General features: G+C 44.2%; 1 protein-coding gene across 3 annotated transcripts in view; it reads right to left on the reverse strand.

The window, feature by feature from the left end:
* Nucleotides 1-17,971, reverse strand: part of FRAS1 (Fraser extracellular matrix complex subunit 1) — a 499,229-nt gene that overhangs the window by 59,480 nt on the left and 421,778 nt on the right. For all 3 annotated transcript variants that reach the window (XM_051820195.2, XM_051820194.2, XM_051820196.2), the window contains 7 exons: nt 16,725-16,875; nt 15,523-15,682; nt 13,244-13,412; nt 10,474-10,720; nt 8,890-9,234; nt 6,628-6,788; nt 5,687-5,834 (listed from right to left, as the gene is read on the reverse strand). In XM_051820195.2, coding sequence (XP_051676155.2) covers nt 5,687-5,834; nt 6,628-6,788; nt 8,890-9,234; nt 10,474-10,720; nt 13,244-13,412; nt 15,523-15,682; nt 16,725-16,875 — 1,381 coding nt within the window. The remainder of the gene's footprint in view (nt 1-5,686; nt 5,835-6,627; nt 6,789-8,889; nt 9,235-10,473; nt 10,721-13,243; nt 13,413-15,522; nt 15,683-16,724; nt 16,876-17,971) is intronic.

Consider the following 17,971-nt stretch of genomic DNA (forward strand, 5'->3'; position numbering starts at 1 on the left):
TTGAACAAGATACCATCCCGTCTATCTCTGTGCATGAAAAGAAAAAAAGAGAAAGAGAAGAGAGTGGCGCCTCCCACAGTCGGCTTCCCAGAAGCGATGCCTGTGTGTAAGGAGGCTGCAGTGCCTTGAGAGGCTGAGGGAAGAGAAGGTGTGCACTACAAGGTGTGTGCAGCCGCAGATCCACGCGTGTAGTGCTTTCATTCGAGCTTGTATTCACACCACTCTCTCTACAACCCTTTAAGGAATACAGTCCTCAGGAAGGGATAGCCCTGGCTCTGGGAGTCAGTTTCCCCTGACCGCCCAGCCTCTCTCTTTCTATACTGATGGAGTGCATAAAAATGAAACAGATGACCCGCGAAAGGCACAGGGGCTTACATATTCACTGATGGTTGGCACCTCTCTCTGAAAAGTTAACACACATGACCCATTTATAGTTATCTTTTAATTTCTGTAAGTCTCCATCCCAAAATAGACTGTGGGACTCTGCTCTTCATTACTCTGTAGCCAACACAATGCTGAGCACCAGCGCAGGCACAGAAAATGTCCTATACACACGCTCGTCCTGCTCACTTTCTCCATAACTGACAAAATGAACGTAAACACCCGTGCCTGGAATGCAGTGGCCTCTTCAGGAGCAATGGTTGGCCCAGAGATTTAGAACGCCTGCCCCTGGCTCTTCCGAGCTAATGAGCAGGTATGACACCATTGCATACATGGGGGCTGTAGTGCTGCAGTGGCAACAGGGCCATTCTTATCCTGCCCAGCTGGCCTTACTCACACCCATACTGGAGTCTAATTGTGGGTAGCATGGCAGAAGACAAAGGTGAGAAACGGGAAAACAGGCTGAGATGAGCTACTGAGTTGACTTATGGTCCTACAACCAGCCCAGTGGAAAAAAGATGAAAAGAGCTAAGCATACTCCAGAAGGCTGAAAGTGGACTTGCTAAGGATCGTGAGTTCCGGTAAGCCCAGCCATACAGCGGGCAGTGGCCTGCTAGGCTCCGGTATGGAAAGTTAGCAAGGTAAGACATGGAAACAGAAGATGGACTTGGAGGAGGCTTGAGTTCCAACTCTGGCCCATCACTCCCTCGTCATGTGATCTTACACAGGTTACTCCATCTCAGTTTCACAAATTGCAGGTCTGGTGTGAAGATTAGAGATTAAGTAGGCAAAGCTCTTCCACACTAGAATGTGCATCCTGAAGGGACGCAAAAGTTAGTTGTTACTGGGAGGAAGGGTAAATGAAAGTAGAAATCGCAGTGCCTCAGGGGAGCAGGGGCTGGGATTCTTCTCTGGGATTCACTCTCGACCGGCACCCCATTGCAGACGCTTACCTGAAAGATGAGAAGTGTTTTGTTTAACATTTTCTTTTCTGTTTGTACTCCCAATGCCCATCAATAAATAGACTCATGGTAAGAAAAATCTAAATAGAATCCTCTGTGATGATCAGAGTGCAACAAAATATGTGTTCCTGGTGTCTCCTAGCTAAGTGTGATAAATTGCAGATATGTCAGAAAGAAATTAATATTTAATACGATCTACTATGTGCCAGATACTCTAATAGGCATTCTCACAGATCTTATCTAATTTAATCGTTTCAACAATCTTGTACGCTGAGGATTTTCATTACTTATAGATGCACGAGATGAGGCCCCGTAACCTTCAGCTTTTGGCCAAAGGCCAAAGAGCTAGAAAGTGCTGGGCTGGGATTATATTACAGGACTTCTGCTTTGTATTCATTTTCTGCTCATCACAGGTAAATTAACTATCCTTTCATGCTAAAGAATAAGAGGCCTTGTCCAGAACACAAAGAAGAGTGAGTTTCCTTTCTTTTTTGCTTCACTAAGGAAAAAGAAAAATTTACAGATTCCCCTATTGCAGCAAATAAAACAGGTGGCATAATGCAAATGTCTTAGGATGCATGCTGGTTCCTCTAGATAATAGACTTTGGGTGATATCTTTATTCCCCTGATTCTCAGTGTCCTTATCTACAAAATAAAAACAGAAGTAAAACCACTGGATTATGAGGCAATGAGATAATGTTTAATGGATCACTGTAAACTCTGCAGTAACATGGCAATATAAAATGTATAACTTATAATTTTGTTCATAGTTTAAAAGTTACCATTTTATAAATCACAAACTTGAATGTAAAAACTTACAGCCATAAAACTTTTGGAAGAAAACAGAGAAGAAAATCTTTGTAACCTTGGTTTAGGAAAACATTTGTTAGACACAGCACTAAAAGTATGTTCTGTAAAAGAACTGTTACTTAAAGTTGGAGCTCTTCACAATGGAGAACAATTGCTCTTTGAAAGACATTGTTAAAAGAAGCAAAAGACAAGCAATAGCCTGGGATAAAATATTAGCCAAACACAAAATGTTGTTCAGAACAACAATAGAGGGGGGAAATAACTCAATAAAAAACAAGGAAAATATTTGAATATTATGAATACCTCACCAAAAAAGATACAGGGATGGCAAAAACTATTAAAACAACTCAGTGTCAATAGTCACTAGGGAAACTTTTATTTTTTTCCCATTATTATTAATAACTTTATTATTTTAAGCAGTTTTAGGTTCACAGAAAATTTGAGTAGAAAGTGCATTATCCATCCCTACACAAGAGTGACCTTCCCCACCATCAACATCCTGCATCAGTACACCAGTTATAACAGATGAACACATTGAATCATCATTAACATCCAAAGTCCACACTTTACACTAGGGTTCACTCTTGGCATTAAACTTTTGAGTTTTGACAAAACTCAGGTATCATTGTCTGTGCAGGCTATTAGTCCCTTTTGAAAACAGCCTGGTTTATTCTTGTTAAGCTCAGAGTTCTTTCTATAGTTTAGTTAACAGTCCTTTAAGTAGATAATTTTTTGTGAATATTTTCTCATAGTTGGTGTCTTGCCACTCTTAGGGAAATTGTTTTAAACCACAAGATAGTACTATACACCTACGAGAATAACTAAAAAAAAAAAAAACAACTTGACAATACCAACCATCTACTTACCATGACTCAGCAATCCGACTCTGTATTTACCAGAGAGAAATCAAAACCTATATTTGCACAAAAACCTATATGCAAGTCTTTATAGCCACTCTACAGCCAAAACCTTGACACTATGCAAATGTCATTCAACAGGTGAATGGATAAACAAACAAGGGAAATTACTCAGCAATGAATGGAGTGGACTGCTCATACATGCAACATGGGAGACTCTCAAGTGCATGTTCCTAAGTGAAGGAAATTGGACTCAAAATGGAACATATTATGGACATTCTGGAGAGGGTAAAACTTCAGACACAGAAAACAGATCAGTGGTCACCAAGGCTTGGGACTGGAGAAAGAGTGACTACCCAGGAGTTTGTGAGAAGTCTCTAGGGTGTTAGCGCTGCTTAGCACTTGGAGTGGGGGTAAGGGGGAGTAGCATCACTGCTCGCCTCTGTCACAACTCAAAGAACTGCAGATGAAAAGGGGTGAATTTTCATTCACGGAAGTTACACTTCACTCTGTCCCTAAAATACGATACTGCCATTTTGGATGCTTATTTCTGCATTTCTCCTGAAGGAGAATCTCTCTGCTTCCCTGCCTCCCCTCCTCCCACCCTGACACACATACGCTGGTTATAATGACAGTCTCCAGCAAGGGGAACTGGGGGATTGGGAGAAGATGCAATGTTCATAACATACCCACAGTGCTGTTTGAATTCTTTATGTCAGGGCACAGTATGAATTATCTAGGAAGGAATGAAAACATTCACAACTGCCTGTGGGAGCTGCCTGTCCCTTCTCCAAGGCCTTCTCAGCCACTCAAGGAGCTCAATGGTGGGATTTATGGGCCACATTGCAGCTGCTGAGGGGTCTTCTTGGCTAAAGGTGGGAAATTTCATGTTTTTTTTATAGATCAATTCACGATAGCTAAGACATGGAATCCACCCAGATATCAATCATCTATTTACTGGATAAAGAAATTATGATATATATACACCATGGTGTACTACTCAGTTGTAAAAAAGAATGAAATCCATGAGGTCAGCACTGTGGCATAGTGGATTAAGCCGCCGCCTGCCATGCCGGCATCCCATATGGGCGCTGGTTCAAGACCTGGCTGCTCTACTTCCTGTCCATCTCTCTGCTATGGTCTGGGAAAGCAGTAGAAAATGGCCCAAGTCCTTGGGCCCCTGCATCCACGAGGGAGACCCAGAAGAAGATCCTAGCTCCTGGCTTCAGATTGGTGCCGCTCTGGCCGTTGTGGCCAACTGGGGAGTGAACCAGCAGATGGAAGACCTCTCTCTCTCTGCCTCTCTCTCTGTAACTCTGACTTTCAAATAAAATAAATAAATCTTAAAAAAAGAGAAACCTGTCATTTGCAACAAAGTGAATTCAACTAGAAACCATTATACTTAGTAAAATAAGCCAGTCGCAAAAAGACAAATACCGTATGTTTTCCCTGATTGGGAGTTACAGAGTACCAACAATGTATGGAAGTCAAGCTGACATTTTGAGATACAGTGATTACATGCAGCCCTTGTCTCTACTGTTGAGGAACACTGTTTTTTCCTTTATACTATTTGTTGAACTCTTCACTTAGTATAGGGTTAATCTTATGAGTAAAAAGTAAAAAGTAGATCCTTATAAAAATTCAGAGAATAAGAGAGGAAGGACGAGGAGGGGTGAGAGCAGAGGAGAGAGAGGGTAGAGTGGGAAGTATCACTATGTTCCCAAATCTGTACATATGAAGTACATGAAATTTATATACCTTAAATACAGTTACAAAAAAAAAAAAAAAAAAAGGTGGGAGGTTTACTTAATCTTCTCCACTCAGCTCTGGAATCCAGACAGTGGATTCTGAAGTTCTGATGACTCTAAACTGCATGAGTTCTTCCCAAGAACAACTGTCCTCCCCCGTGCCTCCCTGTGTTATGAAGGTGACATCTTCAGCAGCATCTGATCATTTGTTCATATTCCTGTTTCCACTTCTGCACCGCCTCTACAGTACTGCCAGCGTCAGCTTCCAAAACCAAAATCACTCCACTCCTCTGCTCACAGGCATCTCTTGCTCCCTTTGCTTTCAAATTCCTTCCAACTTGACCCCAATCTGTCTTCCCATTTCATTCTTCCGCTCAGCTCCTGCCATGCTCAAAGCAAGAGTAAGCATTTCACTCTTCCCTGAATCTGTCTTTCAGAAGTTTCTATCTTGTGTGTGCGTCTCTCTCCATGTGAAGGAGACTCTCCTGCCTCACCCATTAGCTAAATGATCACACCTGAAGACCTGGCTTCACTATCACCCTCTGTGAAGTCTTGAGAGTCCCACACCCCATACAGTTCCTGCTGAGTTCCCTGTGCTCCCGCAGGACTGGGTTTATAGCACTTGGAGGTCATTTAGCATAATATATTCTAACTTTTCTGTTCCAGGGTCTGATTCCACACCTAGACATTGAGCTACTGGAGGGCAAGGCCCAAGGCTTATACACCTCTGGCAGAGCAACAGCGACATGAATGGTTGGCTCCTGCTCTTTACATAATAGTGTATGCATGAATGTGCTGTGCGTGCACACACATGCAATACATGTATCTCAGATGACAATTTGTGTTCCAATGTCATTTACATAGAAATTAAGGAAGAAACAGAAATATACTTTGACCCACCAGCAGGCACCCCCAATGAATGTCTTACCATCTTGGAATGTGTCATTAATCGCAATGACAGCCTGGAAGGGTTTGGTCAGTTCGGCTCCTTGTGCTGAGCTGAGGAAAACCACGAATGTCTCCAGTCCCTCAATGACTGGATACTGAGTATCATCCAAGATAGTCAAGGTGCAATGCTAGAAGAGAAACCAAAACAAACTTTACCGAGGAACCCAGCACCCAGCACACGTTTGCCCTCGGGAGACGGGGACAAAGTGGCCACTTGCCTTTCTTCTAGCAAGGTATCTTATAAATCCATAAAATGATCATCTCTTGACTACACACCACTGAGGGTTTGTATCCAGGTATTTACATCAAACTAGTGTGGTTTCTTATTTTTATTTTTTATTTATTTATTTTTATTTTTATTTTATTTTATTTTATTTTTTGACAGGCAGAGTGCACAGTGAGAGAGAGAGAGAGACAGAGAGAAAGGTCTTCCTTTGCTGTTGGTTCACCCTCCAATGGCCGCCGCGGCCGGCGCACTGCGGCCGGTGCACTGTGCTGATCCGATGGCAGGAGCCAGGAGCCAGGAGCCAGGTGCTTTTCTTGGTCTCCCATGGGGTGCAGGGCCCAAGCACCTGGGCCATCCTCCACTGCACTCCCTGGCCACAGCAGAGAGCTGGCCTGGAAGAGGGGCAACTGGGACAGAATCTGGCGCCCCGACCGGGACTAGAACCCGGTGTGCCGGTGCCGACTAGTGTGGTTTCTAACACTGGGTATATGACACTCTAAAAGTCCCTGGGAGTGCTTAGATTTCCTAAGTTTATTCCTTTGTCTGGCTCTTTATGGTTTTAAACGATCTGGCAATAGCCAAGAAAAAGCCACAGTCTTCCTGGGGCTTGGTGAACTCACTGAAGATTTTGGGCGGTTTCAGACCCATCTGGCCCAGTGACTCACTCTGTGGTGCTCTGACTGCTGTGTACCCACCTGCTCGGTGGCACCAGGCCCAAACTCCACCTTCCTAGAGCTGGGCACGTAGTCGACACCTGGAGTGGCAGAAGCTGGGTCCGAGGGTCGCGTGGCGCACCAGACAGACGTGAAAGTGGAGAGGTCGGTTCCATGGCGGATAACCGGAATCTTTACTGTGCCTGAATTGTGATTAATAGAAATCAGTGGGGAGATGCTATGGGGCCTGAAGCTGGATGTTCCTGTTCAAATCTTAATTGGGTTAATGTTTTCTATGTTCTCCAAGTGGCACCCACATCATTACTGAAACCATAAATGCTACTGCTTATCTTTAGATTAAAAATTTTTAAAGATTTACTTATTTGTTTGAAAGGCAGCATTAAAGAGGGAGAGACAGAGAGATCATCATCCTCTGGTTCATTCCCCAGATGGCCATAATGGCTGGAGCTGGGCCATTCCAAAGCCAGGAGCCAGGTCTCTCATCCCCCATAGGGATGCAGGGACTCAAGCACTCGGGCCATCTTCTGCTGCTTTCCCAGGTGCATCAGCAGGGAGCTGGATAGGAAGTGGGGCAGCAGGGACTTGAGTCAGCACACATATGGGATGTTGGCACCACAGGTGGCAGTTTTACCTACTATACCACAGTGACATTCCCTTAAAGCTTTTTAATTTGATCTATTCCAAAGGCAGAGACTGGGGCTGGCCTATGGCATAACAAGTAAAGCTGCCGCCTGCAGTGCCGGCATACCATTTGGGCGCAGATTCGAGTCCTGACTGCCCCACTTCCGATCCAGCTCTCTGCTATGGCCTGGGAAAGCAGTGGAAGATGACCCAAGTCCTTGGGCCCCTGCACTCATGTGGGAGACTGGGAAGAAGCTCCTGGCCCCTGGCTTCAGATCTGTGTAGCTCCGGCCATTGTGGCCAATTGGGGAGTGAACCAGCGGATGGAAGACCTCTCTCTCTGCCTCTCCTTCTCCCTGTGTGTAACTCTGACTTTCAAATAAATAAATAAATCTTAAAAAAAAAAAAAGGGAGAGGGGCAGAGGCAGAGGCAGAGGCAGAGGCAGAGGCAGAGGCAGAGGGAGAGGGAGAGGGAGAGGGAGACCGTGACATAAAGAAAGAGATCTCCCATTTGCCAGTTTACCCTACAAATGCCCAGAAGAGCTGAGGGTTGGCCAGGCCAAAGTAAGAAGCCAGGAACTCAATCCAGGTCTTTCATGAGGGTGGCAGGGACCCGATTAGTTGACCCATCACCTGATACCTCCAAGGCATCAGATCAGAGCTAGAACTCAATCCTAGGTGCTCTGATATGGGATGTGGGTGCTGAACTGTGATACCAAACTCCCACCTCTTACTGCTCATTTAAGGAACAAATATCATCTTTTGGTTCAGTGTGACATCCTGCTTTGTCATGTCCTAAAGATATTTGTTTTCACGTTCAGAGAAAAGTGCACATGTTAAACCCCATCACCATGTTTTTCAAGCCAATAAGCTGTGAGGTGAGCTGGAGTTGGGGCTGAGCAGTTGGTGGATGGGAGAGGTGTACAGTTCAGTAGAAAGATCAGCGTTCTAATCCAGCTCGGCCATTCTAGTGGTTGTTGAGTCTTTGATTTCCTTAACTCCTCTAGGTCTCTGCTTGCTCTTCTCTGGGAGATTGTGTCTTCCATGGAAGATCAAGTGAGGACACATGGAACACACCCGGAATGGTGCCTGGCATTCAGTTCATGCCCGAAAATATTAGTCCCAGTATCTGAGAGAATCCCTCCAAAGAGGGAAAGGCCTTGGGCTGGCTCAGATCAGCAGATGCTCAGCACAGCTGCTGCCCTGGGGTGTATCTCTCAGCAACAAACGGAGGTCTTGGAGATGCCTAGGCAGACACGAGGGGGAAGGAGCCAATCCACCAGGGAGAAGATGCCTGCCCACCGGCTGCTTAGGGATGTCACATGAACGAGACTGCCACTGTGCCCCGAGCTGAGCCTTTGCCGTGTATTGTCTCAGCAGCCAGCAGGACACTCAGTGATGCACCTGTGTCCTCAGCAAATCAAACCCCTCTCCCTTTCACAAGTCAAATGCTTAGCACCAGGAACTCCTACCGGGCCACAGAAGTCAGCCCGTGGAGCTCTAAGTCAGCTCCTCCCTATTCCCCACTACGTTCCATTCTTGGTCTTGATGTCCAGTATTACATATGCCTCAGACCAACAATGGTGTCACTGAGAAATGACCTTCTCAGAGTCTCAACTGTCCACGGAAGCAATCCAGAAGCCCAGAGAGGCTGTCCGTTACCTGCATCCTCACTGACAGTGAAGGCTGTGTTGCCCAGGGAGACTGTGGAGGCATCATTGGGACCGCTGATGAGCACCTTGGCGGTCGCCACCCTTCCGATGCGGGCGTTGTCGGAAGCATCGGCCAGGGCAATCTCAAATTCCTCTTCCTCTTCATACTCGCTGTCGTCAATGAGCATGACGTCACAGGTGGACATGGTCACACCAGGCCCGAAAATCACCCGACTCTCAGCAGTCCTCCCTCTGGATTTAAAATCAGAGCCCGATTCTAAAGCGTGGAGGCTGCTTCCCAGAGCCGATTTAGGCACCGTGTAGCAAACTGCAGACACGATGCTGCTCGAATCTCCTGAAATACAGATGGCGACAAGATCAGAGCGTTGGAGAGAGCACCCTTCAAATCCTGAGATCCCTTGTAATGCACTGAGCTTGGTGCCCTCAGACACCTGCCATCCTGTTTCTCTTCAGGCTCTGATGGGAAACCTTTCTGAGTTGCAGTTTCTTTGAAGCCTCTGGTGGGTTTACTAAACACCAGCTACTTCACCAAATAGCTTACCATGGATTTCCTAGTCTGTGCTGTTTGTGCTCTGTTAACTCACAAGACTCATTGCCCGCCATCCAAGACCACAGTGCGTGGAGAGAGAAGAGACACATTTGGTACTTTGAGTATCATTGTAATTGTGTCCTGAAGGTAGTGTTTTGAGTACAGTTCCCTGCCTTTGTGAATAAACTTCTGCACTTTAATTCCCAGGGAGAAGCAAGCTTGTTTACCAAAAAGAAAGACAAAACAAAATACAGCCTGCCTTTCTGTACCAATGGCTTTATTTAAGAGTTCTGCCATTTCTCTCAGTTGCCAGTCTGCTCCGAGCCTGGCTTGGGGGCTCAGAGCAATCAATGGGGCTTGCTTGTTTTCCAAGAGGCATTACCAAGGGTTTGTGCTATCCACAATATTTGTTACATGGATATTCAGTCAGCAGAGTCAATAAAAAATCCTGACATTATCATTTATAGTCATGTGGCTTTGAATGGAGATTTAATTTCTACCCATTTTAAAGTCTCGATATTGCACATCATAAATCCATAGATCTTCATTTTGATTTTCAGCCCCTGAAGAATTGCTCTTTATTTCTTGCACGCATTTTATTTCATGTTTGAGCTCCATCTATGACACTCACGAAGGGGAATCTTTAAGCACGTTTTCTGTCCTCTGAGAACTAAGATGGGAAGCTGGTTCTTAACAAACTATAACTTCCCTCCTTGACCAAGGTTACTAAATATTTTATGGATTGGGTGATTGATTAAGAATACTCAGTTCATGAATAATTTGTAGGGCTAAATATAACCAGTCTTCTAGTCTAATTTAAGAATAAATGGGCGCTCTAACAACTTGGACTAAAAAGAGAGGCCTTCTGCGAGGACTCACTGTGCAATAGAAGCACTATTCGGGTTGTTTTGGGGTTGAATGAATGAATACGTATAAAGTACTTACACACAATTTAATATGCGACACGAGTACCTGGCACACAAAAGGGACTCAAGAAACGTTAGCTCTTATTATAGCTCCTCGTCACCTCTGGCCCCAACAGACCTTTTCTTTCAATAGGTGCAAACAGAAAACCAGCACTCTCGTTGACCCGGTAGGTCTTCTTATCAAACTCTAACGTGGGTTCGTCCTCAGTGTCATCGATAATGACCTTCGCCTGGGTGAACTCCCCTAAGAGGGCGTACGCTGGCATGCTGAGCTCCACAGTGAAACTCTCAACATTCTCAAACACGTCGTCATCGTTGATGACGATGGTGCAGGACTTGGTGTCCTCTCGTTCGTCAAACTGCACCTGTCGCAAAGCGAACAACGAGAAGTCAAGCTGTGCCTCAGCTTCCCCTGGTCTGATGCCCCAGAACGCCATAAAAAAAAGTCATGCAAGTCCAGTGGGCAGACCACTGACCCACACAGCACATTCTTTGAGCCCCCCCAACCTCCCATGCTATCACCTGCAGCATGTAGTCGTCTCTTCCCACTCTTCTCCCGTGCACTGGGGTTGACTCATTGGATAGGGACATGGAACACAAAGGCATCGCCCACCATGTGGTGACAGAAGGAAAACATGGCCACTGTTTCTCTCTTGTTTTCTTAGCTATCTTAGGACAGCAACAGTCATCATTTGACAGCTCAGTTTCCCGTCTTTCTGTGGCAAATTTAACAGGAAAGATCTCTGGCCTCAGAGTATAATGTTCTGGCCTCGGGTCCTGGTTCTGTTTCTTCCAAGCTAGGTTAGGTTATAAAACTTCACAAACATCGGATTCTCCACCAACACAATAACAATAATATGCCCACTAGTGCTAAGTGCATTTTAAAGCACTGAACAAGCGTGAGATAGCATTGAAACCATTACCATATTGCATATATAATTAAAATTGACATAGAATCTCATTGTACTTAGTGAGGTTTGAATTCACAGAAAGTTACATTATAAACAATCCAGGCTAATTTTAACCTTTTATCTGACTAAATCTTTTGCCATTAAAATGGGATAAAACTATGTGAATGAACTTAGCCTGTTACAAAACAGGGAAATTATTTTATATTTACACAACTGTGAATTTATAGGGATTTATTCTGGTTTTGTCTAAAAAAATATGAAAAGATGAAAACCTTCGAGTGAAACCAAAATCTAGAGAGCAGGAAGTGGATGGACTGTGCTTTGTAGAAGCTGAGACAGTTGAAACATGTGAAAAAAATAATCATAAACCGCCAAAGATCACACACATCTGCAAAGCATTATTATTAGCGCAAACCCAAACAACTAATTTAATTAAGCTTTACTAAGCTCCATATTTCAAAATACCCCCAACAAAAGGAATAATATCTAGAATCCACTGATGGCTTTTAGTTTTTCTTGGAAAATGAAGAGCAGATTTGGTTTTATTTTACTAAATCTCTTTGGCTTGTCTGTTCTTTCATACTTCTTAACTTTTTTTTTTTTAAGATTTTATTTATTTATTTGAGAGGCAGAGTTACAGACAGTGAGACAGTGAGACAGAGAGACAGAGAGAAAGGTTCTGCATCCACTGGGTCACTCCCCAAATGGCCACAACAGCCAGAGCTGGGCTGATCTGAAGCCAGAAGCTTCTTCCAGGTCTCCCGTGTGGGTGCAGGGGCCCAAGGACTTGGGCCATTTTCTATTGTTTTCCCAGGCAATAGCAGAGAGCTGGATCGGAAGAGGAGCCAGGACTATACCTAGCACCCATATGGGCCCTTTGTTCTTTCTAATTCCTCAAATAAATTGGATGCTAGAGGCCTTGGGTTTCTCCAGCTGAAATGCCTCAATTAAGGGGCAGAAACTCCTCCACTTGACAGAGAGTGGCATTGTCAGAAGGATAATAAAATCGCTTTGAAAAAACATTGACTAAATACCTAGAAAGTGCCAGACACTGACACTGTGCCCTACATACAAGGAGACAGACACAGGGCCCTTGCTCTAAGGGTCTTGACTATTCAAGTTCTTTCTCTTTTCCTTTTACTCTTTTTTCTCATTGCCAACCTGCCACTAATTACCAATGGTACATATAAGGGGACTTCAAAATGATTGTGAGAAAGATGGAATTCAAAGATAATATGCATTTTTCATGAACTTTCTGAAACACCCATATAGATGACTTGCAGATTTCTCTCTCTACCATGGATTCTTTGCTGGCCTCCTTATCCATCTACAGAGTGGTCAACTGGTTCCTAAGGCAACTGGCACTCAACATGTCCAAGGCAGTCACAAGCACCAAAGCTTGCCAAATAGGATCTCCCCATGTGTTTTCTCCTAGCAAGAAGCATCTGCATCCAGCTCTCCTTTCTGGCCCACTATCTGATCCTTTGCTAAGTCCAATCAATGCTTGGTCATTAGTTGACTCCATCCAGTGCTCTCGAACTTCACATAGTAATTGAAACCCAACTTCCCATCATGTCTCATCTGGCCTATTCCAAGAGCAACCCAACTGCTCTGTATCCTTTCCTCCCTCCCTTTAGGTAAGGAAGGTGAAGAGAAAGGAAGGTTTAGGATACCAATGGCTCAGTGTAGAATAGGATGCCTTGGAGCCTTGTTTTTGTCACGAAGCAAAATGCAAAGACTGAGAAGCTAGGTGACAGTGTAAACTTTGGCAATTTAAAGTATCAACGGGATTAAACAGACTGAAAGAATAAAGCACCATGGGAAGAAGATGTAGGAAAATTACTTAAGGAAGGATGCGGGTGGGAAGGGAGTAGAGTAGAATGAAGTGGGAAGGTGCCACCATGGCCTGTAACCACACCACAGCCCTTGCCACAGCTTGCCTGGCATTCCAGGAATTAGAGGTCCATCTGCCCCTACCTGGCCAGCATACTCCACGTAGTCCTGCTGTCCAGGCTGGGAGCCAACCCTGGAGCTGGATTTCGCAGTGCCTTGCTCGGTACGACACAGGACGATGGCATACTGGTTCAGGTTCCCAGTCCTCTGCACGGTAACACTCACAGACCCTGCCTTCTCACTGACGTTGTAGCTGGAAGCACACAAAGAAGCAGTCTCTGAAAACCTGCCCCATGGCCTGTTCAATGCCTGTCTCTTCTGCATGGTTACTGATGTCAGATAGTTCAGAGAAGAAGTAGTTTGGTTCTGTTAAGTCAGGTTGTAAATTGAGGGAATGTGTACACTTGGAGCAATCAGCGTACCACGTGAATGTAGAGTATCACCTGCCTCGTTGTGAAAGCAAATAGAGAGTCATTCAGAAGACGGATGGCTCACAGGAGCCATGAACTTCAGACTGCACAACATAAGAAACTACAAACAATCACCCCCTGGGGTGGTAATCAGAGCAGGTCAGGGGGTTCTTAGGGAAGAAGCCTGCTCAAAGGCAATTAATGACTTAGTTCAGGTGGGAATGGGCTGGGATAGATCCCCAGGAAGGGAAACAGGGCAGTGCCAGAGGTAAGAAAATTAGAGATGACGTCGCTAACAAAGGTGTTTAGACAAGTGGAGCTTTATGACAATGAGGGAAAGACAGGATTCATTTAGCTTGCTGCTGAAAAGTCATATTGCTTTTCAAAATTGGAGGCCAACTATATGAAATAATTATGTGGGTCTGGAAAAGCCACAGCAAGTGGGGCATGCACTGGGCTTGTTTTCCATCACTGAGGATGGAGACTGGACCCAGTTTTTGTCTTGTGGTTGGGAAGGCTGTAGGCAAAGTGTCATGTCAACTATCTTACTATTTAGTCCATTAGCTATTAGAGAATTATCCAGAAAGAGTGATCAGTTTTGAATTTATTTAATTCTGAAATAGAAACAGTTAAAAGGTAAATAAGAGCAACATTACATACACAAAAGATTCTAATTTCCCTCTAATTCTCCAAATGTATGGAAGAGTGGAATAGACTCTACATATATAACACAGGAAGTTGAGTCTGTCTTTCCTCTGATTTCCAACTGTCATCTGAATTGTCATAAAGTTCACTTCTTAGAAATAATGAGTCCCCAAAATGTAGATTTAAAGAATTTGTACCCCCAGAAAAATTATACCCATAGTTATAATTTGACCTGTAATATCAGCATAATGCTTGCTCACCATCATTATATCTGTTTGCCTAACTCCCCAACAGATTAGGTAAGCATCTTAAAGAGCTGTCAGTATTAGTAATGAGTGTGCCCCTAAAGACATATGATCCTAGGAAAACCAAAGAAGCTGGAGAGAATGCAAATTTGGGAACAGGGAGATGCAGGTAGAAGGTGAGGACGTTTCAGGTGAGGGCCAGTGGTTATTTTTAGGAATTGAATGCCTATTTTTTATTTTTTCCATCAGTTATCCTTAGTTTTATACACACACACACACACATATATATATATATTTAAAAATTATTTATTTATATGAAAGGCAGGGTTTGTAAGAGAGAGAGGGAGAGTGGGGGGTTAGGAGAGAGAGGGAGAGGTCAATCTTTCATCTGCTGGTTCATTCCCTAAATGGCCACAATGGTCAGGGGTGGGCCAGGCTGACCCAGGAGCCGTCAGCTTCCTCTGGGTGTTCTATGTGGGTTCAGGGGCCCAAGCACTTGGCCGTCTTCTGCTGCCTTCCTAGGAGCATTAGCAGGGAGCTGAGCTGGAAGTAAAGCAGCTGGAACAAGAACTGGCGCCCACATGTGATGTGGACATTTCAATTGGCAGCTTTACCCACTATGCCACAAGGCCGAACCATTAAATATCATTTAAAGCTGGAACACAGATGCAGAAATCCTTGTATGAGAGGCAGTAAAGTACAATGGTTAAGAAAACGGGGCTCAACTCCCAGTCTTACTGTTTACTCACTGTGTGACTACGGGCCTTTGCTGAACTTCTTTCTGTTGTTATTGCTTTGCTGCTGTGAGGACAAGAATAGAGTCCATCTAAAATTATGAGTATTAAATGAGATGATGATGTTAAGTACCTGGTACTGTGGCCGATACATATAGTATTTAATATTTGGTGCGATTATTATTTTTATTATTGTTACCATGGCATCACTATCACCACCATTATCAGCAGCAGCAGATGACTAGAACTCACCCCTAAGGTGCTTTATCCTGATTCCCTCTGCTCGCCTGATTCATTTCTCAGGGATAAACACACCCTAACATCAGTACCTGGTATATTTAAAGCTGATGAGGGACCACTGGATATGGAAGACATTGTCGCTGACCACGTTGGGTTTACTGTCTTTCACCAGGAACTGGAAACTGTCCATCATCTCATGGATCTTCTCTTCCTGCAACACGTAACGAATCAACCCCAAGTTCACATCCTCTGTGAGAAAAAAAAGACCAACTGTGAATTAATCCAGTCAAGGCAACCACAATACTCCCAGACAAACACAGCCAACTTATTCTGGTAATGGGTTACAGACAGAACTTTTCACAATAATAAGAAGTAGAATCTTAAAAGGAAAAATTTCTGGCAGATTTTAAAATGAAATCCTGCAGCTCAGTGTAACAAAAGACCTGTCTTTATGTACAGAAAGCACTCGTGCGGTTGTAAAATGAGAATCTCAGGGCCTTGACCAAAAGCACTTCAGTAAACAGCTGCGGAATGTGCAAGTGCACTCCAAGAGTTGACACAAGGAAGGCTTTGAGCCCTATGTGCAGCCTCACATCCGGCCCTAATTCCTTCTAAAGAAGGTTCTTGGGAAGGTATGTGCTAATAAGAAAAGCTTGGGTTGGATTAAAACACACATACAAGGCAGAGACAACAAGGCGCCAGGAGAGAACACCCGGCTGAATGTCGGAAGGAAGGGAGAACACGGATCATGACCTGTGAGATGCAGTGGTAAGATGACTGCTCCCAGGCAGGCCCAGGAGCAGAAGTCTAGAAGAGCATGACAAGGTTATAAGCAACTAAAATACAAAAGGGCCTGCTTGCTGTGATTCACAACAGGAACAGGTTTGTTGAGCAATCTCTGCATGCTGATTTTAAATTCTTGGCTAAAAGATCAAAAAAATGTATAATCCATAAGGCACAAAAAATAAACCATATAGGATCACAGACCTTTCATAAGATTTTATTTTGTCTATTTGTCTTTAAAGAAAACCAAGCAGTATCGTATATCCTTTCTAGAAAACCTGGCCCAAATCTAAAATTAGATTTCCTGCCATAGTTTAGAGTAACAGGGAAAAAAAAATCAGGAGGACTAAAATTCATAAGTTAGATGATTAGACACTGCAAGATCTATTTATTTGCAAATAGGTTACTTAGGAGTAAGTAGCTGGAGTTGGCCATAAGAAAGATCAGGGAGATTGCAGGATGACACTGGGAGAGGTTTCTCCCATATCTGAGTTCCTCAAGTCCCCACCCTGGGTAAACGTCGTGGTAGCTCTGCCAGGCTGCAGCTTGTTCTCCACGTAGCCATGCCTGGGGCCCATGGTTATCTCATAGACAAGCTGTGGGTCCTCTGTGTCTGGGTCCATGGTCAGCAGTTCCTTCTTGGTGATCAGGTTGGTTGCCTGGAATAGAAACCCATTACATTTAATTCCTGGAGTGGGAATAAAGCAGGAGCCAGGCCCTCTGACTCAGATTGAATTCAGCTCAACTTTGATTTACTCAGTGCAGCTGCTGCATGAGAGATTCTGTCAGAATTGGACAGGTTGTGAGGATGGACAGTAGCCCAGCACTCACACCTTATTTGGAAAGAAAGGTTCATGAGTAAGGTCAATGTGGTGAGAGCTATCATGGACATATAAAGGGGGTGCTATGGACTTTTTGGGAGAGAGTAGGGAGAGGGAGAGAGACAGAGAAAGATTAATTCTACTTGGTGTTGAGGAAAGAGGGATTTGAGACAGTGGGCTTTGAGTTTGGCCTTGAAAGAAGGTTGCAGCTATGGAAAAATGAGCTCATACAGAGATGATGGCCACTTTTACCTTCCAGGAGTCACCTGCAATACTTGAAATCAGGTAATTTCAATGCTTGAAATGGAGTAAGATAAATATTTCTTACCCCAGTACTGCCCAAATATACTGGCTAAGCTTTAATTCACTCATTCACTCATTCATTCATTCAACAAACAACTGGGAGGGCAGAGGTTTGAGAAAAGGAAGGGAGTGGTCAACAGTGGGTCTGGTAAGATAAGGACAGATAATCAACCTTTGAATTCTGAGCAATAGAGTCACCGATTACTTAAATCAGAGTTACTGAACAAGGGGAGGAATGGGAGGTAGAAGCCCAGGTGGAGACTGCTGAGAAAAGAATGGGATCATTCTGAACAGGTAGCAGGTAGGGGGAGAAAATAAAATAAATTATCAGAGGAATTTGCTCCAGTTTTATTTCACATATTTTAAGATCCCCAGCCAGTTCAGTGGGAACCTATGGTGTGACAGCTACACATACAACCAACTAATCAGTTCCACAGAGACGCCAGCTGTCCAAGAGGGAATACCACCCACCAAAGTGAGAAATCAGCTCTCAACTCAACTCAAGACCTGTGTGTGTGTTTTCAGGTGGGGATGTGGCTTTGGTGTCTGGCATGCTGCCAGGTGAAAATTAAGGCCTATGCCTTAAAATGACCAAGTGGGGAATTAGGAGAAGGAGAAGGAAATTTCTAAA

This window comes from Oryctolagus cuniculus, chromosome 8 (genome assembly GCF_964237555.1).
Source record: "Oryctolagus cuniculus chromosome 8, mOryCun1.1, whole genome shotgun sequence".
NCBI classification, from domain to species: Eukaryota; Metazoa; Chordata; class Mammalia; order Lagomorpha; family Leporidae; genus Oryctolagus; species Oryctolagus cuniculus.